The sequence below is a fragment of the Plodia interpunctella genome, chromosome 13 (genome assembly GCF_027563975.2).
Source record: "Plodia interpunctella isolate USDA-ARS_2022_Savannah chromosome 13, ilPloInte3.2, whole genome shotgun sequence".
NCBI lineage: Eukaryota > Metazoa > Arthropoda > Insecta > Lepidoptera > Pyralidae > Plodia > Plodia interpunctella.
Window position 1 is genome coordinate 9,258,620 of NC_071306.1, and position 10,669 is coordinate 9,269,288.

General features: G+C 38.7%; 2 protein-coding genes across 6 annotated transcripts; one reads left to right on the plus strand and one right to left on the minus strand.

Moving 5' to 3' along the window:
• The first annotated feature begins 969 nt into the window (after window positions 1-969).
• chif (chiffon) lies at window positions 970-8,746 on the plus strand. Of its 4 annotated transcripts, XM_053753758.2 has the most exons (7): window positions 970-1,220; window positions 1,302-1,387; window positions 3,781-3,978; window positions 4,992-5,098; window positions 5,424-5,561; window positions 5,902-7,019; window positions 7,245-8,746. In XM_053753758.2, the coding sequence occupies exons 1-7, from the start codon at window positions 1,172-1,174 to the stop codon at window positions 8,354-8,356; spliced, it is 2,808 nt and encodes a 935-aa protein (XP_053609733.1). In that variant the 5' UTR covers window positions 970-1,171; the 3' UTR covers window positions 8,357-8,746. The 4 variants fall into 4 exon arrangements, with proteins under 4 accessions (XP_053609733.1, XP_053609737.1, XP_053609736.1 ...); XM_053753759.2 differs by lacking the exons at window positions 970-1,220; window positions 1,302-1,387 and adding an exon at window positions 1,854-2,159; XM_053753762.1 differs by lacking the exons at window positions 970-1,220; window positions 4,992-5,098.
• Window positions 8,747-9,400: 654 nt separating this feature from the next.
• ND-ACP (NADH dehydrogenase (ubiquinone) acyl carrier protein) lies at window positions 9,401-10,661 on the minus strand. Of its 2 annotated transcripts, none has more exons than XM_053753613.2 (3): window positions 10,453-10,661; window positions 10,143-10,259; window positions 9,401-9,907 (listed from the first exon to the last, which is right to left on the minus strand). In XM_053753613.2, the coding sequence occupies exons 1-3, from the start codon at window positions 10,618-10,620 to the stop codon at window positions 9,728-9,730; spliced, it is 465 nt and encodes a 154-aa protein (XP_053609588.1). In that variant the 5' UTR covers window positions 10,621-10,661; the 3' UTR covers window positions 9,401-9,727. The 2 variants fall into 2 exon arrangements, with proteins under 2 accessions (XP_053609588.1, XP_053609589.1); XM_053753614.2 differs by lacking the exon at window positions 10,143-10,259 and adding an exon at window positions 10,000-10,113 and having other exon boundaries at window positions 10,453-10,658.
• Between the last annotated feature and the right edge of the window lie 8 nt (window positions 10,662-10,669).

The following is a 10,669-nucleotide window of genomic DNA, read 5'->3' on the forward strand; positions in this document are numbered from 1 at the left end:
TTGTTTAAAAGGAGAAAGTATCGTAACAGTTCTCAACGACTTTTGAAGCGCAGTGTAACTGGGTGACCTATTTCAAGTAGGTACGTTATAAAATAAGCGACCCAGCAACTACCTAGCTAGATAGCTAGGCATGCGGACGTCCGTCCATTTCAGTACATGGAAACGTGGGCAATCAATAAAATACGTACATAGTCGTTCATATACTGCCTGCCTCCCGCGTAGTATTCGCTCTGTGTGAGTTACAGCCAGTATTCAGCGAATAACGAAAAGAGGAACATTCAATGCTATTGATTTATTACAGTACGCTTACGCAATGCATTGGCTACGTTTAAGCATAATAAAATATTTTGATAGTTACACGTGCTATTTCTTTATATAATCAGATATAATATTTTAGTTACTTCCGATACGGTTTTGGAATGTAGTTGTAGAAATCAGTAAAACTTTGGCCTCCAGACTGTAAATGATATCGAGGAACTAATAATAGAAATTACAAATGTCGTCTAAAGGCATCTGACATGACTTTTGCGACTACCGTCGCTACTAGTTGCAAGTAATCGCTTCCACACTATTGAACTTAAATTGTCAGCAAGTGGTGCTTTATTCTGAGTCAGTTTGGTATACAAAACTCATGTGGTACGAGTAGGATTTGACATAGGGACCTGTCGATCATAGGCGACCGGTCACAACCACTGGACCACCACTGTTTCACCGTTACTGTTATGATATAGACATAGTAATTTGCTAATTACCTACTTCTAAGAATGATTCATTTTAAATAATATTAATTTCCCTGGCTTTTTGGGATTCACTGTCCATTTATATTGGCGCTTCCTAAACGTTACAGTCATCTACAGGGTACAGGTAATACAAAGCAGGTGCCCGGAAGCATTATCGATTTTGATATCGATTATTATACCATAGATCTAAATCCTGCACAGTTGCACAAATGTTGTCTTTGGTGCTCAGCTGTCATTGACATTTCGACATTTGAAACGTATTCTAAAACGAAATGCATTTTGCACTATTTTTCTCGATACAAATACAATCTTATATAATTAAAATGTTAAATATGTCGTTAATTGTATTAGAACTTGATTGTAAATAGCAATAAACTTTCAAGTGGTAGCTTGTGATCTCAATAATATAGTTCGTTGTAAAGTGAAGGAAGATGGTCTCTACCATTTCAACATTAAATCTTGATGAAAAGTATAACAGAGGTACGCCATATTCTAAGTTCTTTCATTATTTTGTTATCTTAAGGTCTAAAAATATAATAAAAGTGACAATATTATTTGCAGTTCGACGAAACTTCTGTTTCTATTTGGACATACAAGACCATGGCCTCGCTAGATCTATATCGCGTAGAATCCAAGACATGGGATTGGTAAGCAATATGATAGTATTTTACCGCCAAAAGCAATATAATGTTGTCATAGTACCTAGCTAAGGAATTTTTGTACTTGTATAGCTATACATTTGATAGGCCCCATGTAATATTATAAGATTAAATTCTAGACAATATTGTCTTGGGTTTTTTAGATTACGTGTAGATATCCTAAAATTGGTCATATAATACACGTTCCGTTCCTAATTTTTTAGTCAAATTAATTTCCTGCAATATTTGGTTTACTTAACTCATTTTGTCGTAATTAATAATCAAATAGATTTTTTTGTGAATTTTTATAATGCGGTAAAGAGTAACCAATGTTATGTAATAAAACAATTTTAATTTACTCTTGCTCTGAAAATAAGTATTTCAATTTACGTGCCTATATTGAAAACGGAACGTGTGACGTATATAGGCTGATCAACCAATGAAAAGTGTTCTCCCCCTCCTCCTGTCCTAGTCAACAACAGCGCCTCTAGTGACCAAAACAAAAACTAACAAAATATCTCCATCTTGTATGACAGATTTGTGTTTGTTGTTAGTTTTTAGATTTTACATGGAAAATATAAGTGAATTACATTAAAAAGTGTCAGTGTTGTTACAAATTAAACATATATGTATGGTACATATCGTGTGAAGTTATTTTATTATCGTTACGTTACCATTTGAGGCAAATCTAACAGTGACGAAGTGCCCGTCTCAGTGACTAGTATATAGTTACTTATTTCTGTGATAAGCGGAGCGCGGGGGCCTCTCGGACGGCTTTTATGTAAGTATATACGCTCTATAATAACTACGCGTGTGAATCAACACAGCGATCGTGTCAGAATTGTAGAGAAAATAGTTTCAAACAGTGTATGTTTTATCCAGGCGGGCGAGTAGCTCGCGTTCGATTTTAGGTCATCTTTTGTGCGGTCGCGTTAGAGCCGCCGCCGCAGAGCGAAATGCAACGGGCCGAGGCCGCGCGGCGCGCTCTCTCGCGCTACATTGCACTACATCCATTTTAAAAGCCGTTTGAAATGTAGTTTCCTTTGGGTTACGCGTGTGTATGCTTGATTTTTGACAGTTGATATTACTTTTCTTCATTCAGAGGGATCTAGTTCTTATGTAGTACGTCTTAAAGACGATTTCTGTTTGCGGTGGTGTAGTGTGTTATTTTTTGCGCGGGACCGTTGGCGGGATAGAACGTACGAAACGGCTGCCGGCATTTGCTTCTATGCCGACTGTATTTCAAGGAAAACTCCATGAAGCGTCGTCGTGCCGCGTCGATACATTGCGAATGCCCACACACACCCATTTGCCACACAGTTAATGCATATGTTGCTACTACACAGTTCTTACCTACTTTTCTGAGAACACCTAATACCATAGAAGTTTTTCAATGTCAGCATCATTGCAACATTGCATTGCAGGTCAACAGTTTACTGACTTTACATTGTTTACATACCTATCTACTTGTAAAAAAAAATCTGATTTAGTTCAAGTAGGCTGTGCATTCTAGGTATTTGACTATATTTAAAAAAAAATACTGATAGTTGTATGTTAGAAACTACCTACAAAAATGTGAAGTACCTACTTAAACATATTCAAAATTATTGAAAAACATTCTTTTGGTATAACCCAAAACTTCCATAGATGGGTAGGATGTGATTTAATTTTCAACAGCTATTTATGTTAAAATCAATGATTTTCCTTAATTCCTATTTAATTGTAAATTCTATGAATTAAACTGTAAAGTTTTTTACAAAAATTTTATTTAGCTGTCTTAATAACTACATTATGCTGTTGGTATGTGTGGAGTTAATAACTTTTAATTCTTTAAAAACGTTTCTGCCAATGCAGGCTTCCATCTTCATTTATATTTTGTCTAAATATGGCCATTTTTATCAGTTTGTTATGTAAATATCAGAGGTATTTTACATAATTAAAATCATGTGTAACATTAATACTAAAGCATTCATTTAATTTTGATACCAAAGTTGATATATTCAATGAGTGTTGAAATAAATTTTTGATATTATTATGTCAGTAAAAAAAAAGGTGGCCACTGTTTCTCATAAAATATCACATTGTAATCTGACAGATAAACTAACTGCTAGATAAATCTGCGTGAAGTGAAGTTAGTTAACCATATCCAAAATTTATGAATACATTTTTTGTCTGATAAGTTACATATAACCACTATGTTACTTTATCAACAGATGGGTCTGTTTCACTACTTGTGAAAACCAAATTCTCTATTTGAAATTATGACTATTCAAATTAAAGTATTGGCATGAAGAAGTTCGGAAACATACTATTATTTTATATTTTTTTAACCATGCATGCATTTGTTTTCCTCTCTCGTATAATCACCTACTTACAATTAAAATTGTAAATTTGAATTCCAGCGTCAAGAGATCTTCCTGACGTCGCTGGTGACGCACGTGGTGCGCGATAGGGCTCCGCCGCGGCCGGCGCTGGCGCGATGCGCGGCCCGACGCCGTGAGCCGGCCCGCGCCCGCGCCGATGCGATGCTGCAGAGCGTGCGCCCCGACCACCACCCCCTTCACACGCATACTAACTACATTCAGCTCACTGTTCAGAAGGTACACCTCATATGCTTAATATACTTGACAGAGCTGGGTTAAGCCTTATGCTGGTTATACATTATCGGCAAACAGTTCGCCGAACTTTATGGTTTCGACGTACATTGCTTTTTTTTCTTTGCTGTAATAAAAATCCCACGTACAAAATAGGCTGTGTATATTCGTTCATGTCGGCATTTGAGTTAGCCGGTAGTGTGTAGCCGGCATTAGGCCAATTTGGCCACAGTGTGGTTGCAGCCTAGTGCAGACATTATTTGATCTAGTATTACTGTATGTGGGTAGGGTAGATACAAATTTGCTCATCTGCAAAAGCAAAAACAATATATTTTAAAATATACCTTAAAAGTTTCAAAATTAGGCTGCAATTTTACGATCTGTCTGCCTAACATCAATCCATTTTGAAAATGCTGTTATTGCTGCTGAAGCTTTATGACATATGTCATGATGATATTGTGTGGTGGAAGGTATCTAACCAACCATGCTTCACAAAATTAAAACAACAACTGTGAATTATTACTGTCAGCCAAATGATTCTGAAGTCCTATTTAAAGTTTGTTGAACCTTGGCAAAAATGCTTAGGTGTTGGTATTATGATCTTACAATTTTTTATGCATGACTTTTCCATATTGTTTTTTATTTTTCTTTTATATCCTTTCTTTTTATACTATGCTCTTCTTCTAACTGCTTTATTTCAATTTACATAATATGGAATGGAATAGTACTTTGTTTTAATATTTACCTACAATGTTTATATAGTAATATTTTAAAAATTTCATTGTCTTGTTATATATCAAGTCTGTACCAAATGAAGTAATTAATATAATATTTACGTTTTTATTTTTATGTATTTACATTACGTATTTAGGTTACGAACTTCACTTGGTAAGTTCGTTTGATCATATAGAATAGTTTATGAAAAAAAATATCCTGTTCCATATTAATATAAATTGATTCTTATTTTATAGTGTTTAATTTCATATATATTTACATGGTATTTTTTATTAATCTTTCAGGCTATAAATCTATTGGATAAACTGTATGACACCTTCTTCGCGGCACCACGCAAAGCGCATGTCAGATACTTCACTAAACACTTTCTCAAGATTGAATTTTTGGACAAGTATGCATCATTTGTATGATTTCTCAACCAAATTGGAAGGTTTATGCACACTGAATGTTTATACAACGCAAAGTATACAGTATTGTATGGAATTATAATGCATGCATGTGTTAAAGTTGCATGCAATCGCACGGCGTACGTGTTGAATACGTACTCAGTGTGCACGGGCCTTCAATAAGGCAAATAGAAGCGCCATCATTCATATACAACTTATATCAGGCAGTGGCATTACTTTTATTTGGCTTATGTTGTTTCAAGCTCTGCTCTTAACTTCCTCTATTATTCATATCTCAAAATATACTAAACAGTTTTATTTTTCTTCCAGGGTGTGCCGGCCAGTATTCAAGGAGTTTGATGAATGGCCTCAGATATCTTTAGACCCGGATCCACCTAAAGAAAAGAAAGATAAAAAGGAATCCCCTGAAACACTGAACAATAATAACCGTCATACTGCAGGTCAGAAGTAAGTAATAACCTATAATCTGACCATATCAATGGACGATTGGTTTATGGTCAGGTAGCATTTAAATACATTATTAAACTTTCATAGACAAATTTGGGACAAAATAGTTGAATTTATATTTGCTAACAGCAGCTGAATCTTTAAAATGTTATATAACGAATATTGCCAATAATTTGGGAATGTTTCCAGACATAAAAAATTGGGTCATTTCGAAGTATATACTACTCAAATATTACTTTTCAAACCAATCATTTGATATTTAAAATTGCAATAAAATATAAAATAAAAAGTAATAAAAACAAAAGTGCAATTTTTGTAATAAAAATCTTTTATTTTCTAGAATGACAAGGAAAAGTCGTCCCCGAATAAAGGAGAAGGAAGAAAAAGATACCAAGGGTGGGTACTGTGAGATGTGCAACACCGAGTACCTGGACGCGGGCCTTCATCGCCGCGACGCCGCGCACCTCGCCTTCGTGCGCGACCACGCCAACTTCCTCGCGCTCGACTCCCTCATCAGCTCCGGCGCTGACGTCACCACATTCCTCGACAAAGCCACCACCATCAACGGCGAACGAAGATCTCTAAGGAAAATATGCAATGGAGATACTGACACCAAAAACAGACGCTCGAAACGATCACAGACCCCCGACACGCAGATAAACGGAAACCAAAGCCCGAAACGGAATGGAATTTTAGAGGAAGAGAAAAAACACAATACCCGGTGCAGTAAAAGGTGCAACGAAACACCTGAAGATCGACAGTATTACAAAGTGGTCGGCGTCAGCACGAAGCTACGGTCGAGCGGCGGGTTCGCGAACAAAGGGAAGGATTCACCGCCTCCTTGCAACGGTACTAAGCCTCTAGTCGTGAAGTTTAGGAAAGTGAGACGATCAGAGTTGTCAGTATTGAGCGACGAAGCCGAGCAGTTCATGTTTCCAAAGCGCGCCAGCTCCACGAGTTCCACGTCCTCGGACGACGAGGAAAAAGTGCTGAGAGCCAAGCGGAGGTCTCCTCCACAGCCGCCGGCCGCCAGCAATGAGCGGCGGCGGCTGGCCAGGCCGCTGGCGCTGAAGGAGGAGTCTTCCGAGGAGGACAGCTGGCCGGAAGACAACAGGCGGCGGAAACGGAAAGCGCCCACTGTGGCTAAAAGAGGACGAAGAGCACCCATCAAGCCGCCCGTTGTCGAAACTTTGGAGACGTCCATTCCACCGGTGGTAGAACCAGCGAATATTGTCACACCAGTGGAAGTCGAAATCGCTGAAGCTGAGGTGAATCCACTAAGAGATGAGCCGTCAGAGAGGTGTATGAAGTGGGAAGATGGACGGCTCAAGTATACGCCGGCGGTGGAACAGCTGGAGTTTGCTTTCGAGTCTGTGCCTCGAAGTGAGCCCTGGTTTGAGACGTTCAAGAGGCAGGACCAAGATAAGCTTCTGGTGAAGAATGTGCCCAAGTATTTTGGTGAGCATTTTTATTTGCATTATATTTGAACACTCTGTAAAAAAGTAGCTCATTTTGCTCTTTTATCTCCACACCAAAAGTCAGCTCAATCCAATAATAGATTCCCCATATATTTTATTTAAAAAATATATTTTAAATGCATAACTGCATTTTAGTAACTGTCTATTTTTCTTTGTTATCTAATGTATTTTTATGTACCTAATGTTTATTTTTCTTTTATTTCAGCGCTATACTCCAAATCGCCAAAGTTACCATACGAAATCGGACAATTACCGCCTTTGAAACCAAATTGCTGTCCGCTCAGTGACCTGGTCAAGCGGGAGGAGAAACCTGGGCCTTCGCGGTCCTACGGCACCCGGGGCATGAAGAAACAGAAGATCAGGAAACGAACAGCGGCCATTTTAGCTTTAGAAGGTCATCCGAGGAAGTCCCCCAGGGAACACGCGTCCACGTTGGCCATTCTCGGCTCCGCGGGGCTGTTACATCGGCGGAAACACCCGGACGATACTAAGTCCACGGCTTCCGAAGACACTATCAGTGATACTCAAAGCAATCTCAAAATAGAACCAGCCATATCAGAAACACAGGAGGCGTCCGAACGGCTGCAACAGTTTTTTTCTGAAGTCTTTGAAGACGCCGGCGAATATGATTTGTCGGAAGAATTGATCGAAGGCGAAGCCGCAGTCGTCACGTCTACAAACATCCCAGACGTTTCCAGCTTAGTCTCGGAATGTGAAGACTGCGATTTAATCCGTAACGAGATCAAGGAAGGCATAGAGGAACATAAAACGAGACGCGGAAAATTCAAGAAGAAGAACAGAACCGGGTGGCCGAACAAGAGGAAGACTAAAAAAAGTTCTCGGGCGAGTAGCATCGATGCGGAAAAGCATGACAGTAGTTTAGATCGGTCGTCGGCGGAACCACCCTACGATGACACAACACAAGACACTATCAGTGAAGAGGACACGAACGCGTCCGAATGCGAAGGAGATAGAACATTATTGGACGAAAAGGAGAGCGAAAAGACTTTAGAAGGCAATCTCAAAACGGAAGAGGAATCGCAACATTCGCAGGACAAATGTGATGCTATGGATGTGGACGAACACAAAGAAAAATTGCAAATAGACTTGAAACTTCTCGTACAGGAAGAGAAAAAAAAGGCATCAGAAGAGAAGCGGAAGTCGCGGTCGTCCAACGAGGAAGACAAAGAGTTGAAGAAGAGGAAACGCGCGCTGCAGGGGCTGGGGCAGTGGCTGCAGCCAGTGGTGCGAGTGGCGCGAGTGGACGCCGCGCGTCGGCTGCGCTCCGCCGGCGTCCGGCCGCCGCGGCACAGGTAGCGCCCGGCCGCCGGCGCCGGCTACTGAACAAAACTCCTCCGCCATACGTGTTTGTGACTCGAATGTCCGCTAGTTATTATAGACTATTTATTTTGTAAATACTTTTATAACTAGAGAATATTTAATTTCTAATTTATGGTCGTGAATTTTGTCGATTCCGAAGACGCGTTCGGGAGATCAGTATTTAAGTTGAGGTAGTATGGAGGCTCTACTTGTAAATAGCGGTGTACTCGTTTCGTGGGACGTCGATGTGTGTGTACCGTGACGTGCATTATGATGTTGCGAGCTTAGTTTGTATATAAATGTTAATGTATGCTTAGCATGTACTGTTCTTTTCTTTATAAATTGAAGTTTCATCAAATAAAGTTGTATAAATGATGATTATTCTAATTCTGTTGTTTAATTTTGAAATATTCTACAAACGTTTTTTTTTTTATTTTGTGATAAGGTCCGGTCCAGAATCTATATTGTCGTGTGACCACAGTCTTGCTTACCAAAAGGACAATCTACTGCGCAAGGTAGGATTTTATCCATAAAATATAAAATTGGCCAATAATATTCCTTCATCTTAGGTAGAAGGGTTAAACTATAGATTTAGAAAGGCCTGCGCGCGGCCTCTGGTAGAACCAGTGCAGATAGTAGTGTTGTCGCTCGAACTATGTATCGATAGCTTTTCAATACTTTGAAAAAAGCAATAGTATCGATAGCCGGTTTTGGAGCATTACTATATAGATAAAAAACAATACTATTGTACTGGAAGGTATTGGTCCGCGTTAGAAGGGCCCCTTCTAAATCGTATGGTATTGTCTAAATTCCATGCTAATTGCTCTATCAATCATTACTATTGCTAAATGAACCATGTGTAATTCCACGTATCAGAAAGTTGTGTAATCGTCTGCACATTTCGATGCTCCAAAACAGATATTGATATAGTTTATTCCCACTAGTTCTACCGAACAGAATAAGGAAGAATAGAGCCAGTGGTTAATGTTCAGTGATTTGAGCCAATCCCATAGTTCCCAAATAAAAAAAACATACAAAAGATAACCATTAATTATTTATTTTGGTGCATCAGCCAAATGAAAAACAAATTGACTATTCTAACAGGCGCGTATAATCAATAAAAACAGGATTTACACTTTACACATCTGCCGATGGAGCTTGCAGTCATAAGTTACTTTAATTGTTAATTCTTAATTGAATGTAACAATACAATCTGAACTAGATCCTAAGCCGATTTGTATTCTCACAAGATTTTAGACTAACTGCAAACATTTAAAAAATGCACTTGAAATTTATTCATGATTGTGAATAAGCATAGGAATTGCAGTTAGTCTAACAAAATAGAGACTAATTAGCTCTATTGCGCATTTATTCATAAATATCTTGTTTGTCTGCTACATATTGGATAATATCTCTTGGTCTAACCAGCCTCTCTGCATCTGCATCAGGAATTTCAAAACCAAATTCATCTTCCATTGCCATGATCACTTCAACATGGTCCAACGAGTCGAGACCCAAGTCAGTCATGAAATGTGAGTCTACCGTCAACTGAAATAATAATAAAAAAAGATATAGTCATTGAAAAGAAAGTTATATCATGGAGAAGGATGTTTCTAAGCCAGAGCCGAAAGTGATGCTACCTTATCAGGGTTAACTTTGTCATAAAGTTGCAAGACTAGGAGCACCCTACTTTTGATAAGATCTATCGTTAGCGGGGCGTCGTGACTGTAGTTGCGGACACCAAGACTCTGGCTCTGAAACAAAAGTAATAAAATGTTTATACCTGACACATACTCAGTTTGTCGTAAGCCTTGCACACTTTTATCACTCGATCCTTTATTTCCTGCGGCGAGGGCTTAGGCGCCCCTGCTGAGTACTGTTGCATGCGCTGACATTGTACCTAAACAATTCAGTAGCGTACATTTGTTATGCAATACTTTTGAGGTTATAATTTTATTTAGGATAATTTAAAAATCATCATAATATATCAAGGTATGTTAACGACACGTCCAAGTGATAGTTATAGTACAAAACATGCCCAGGTTTAATATTTCTCAAAAATATTACAGTGTATCGATTGATAAGAACCTTACCCCATTTTGAAGGTGGTGGTTGTCGATGAATTTAATACCACTTTTCACAGCGGCAAATTTTTGTTGTACTGCAACTGTAGATAGTCGGCATACCACAGAGGTATTGTATTTGGCGGATTTTCGTAATAATCCGCTGAAAATACTTCGAGCAATATTAGCAGCAGCCATTTTTCCGACTTCAAAAAACTTCCATAGACAAAAATCAAACAATACCTGC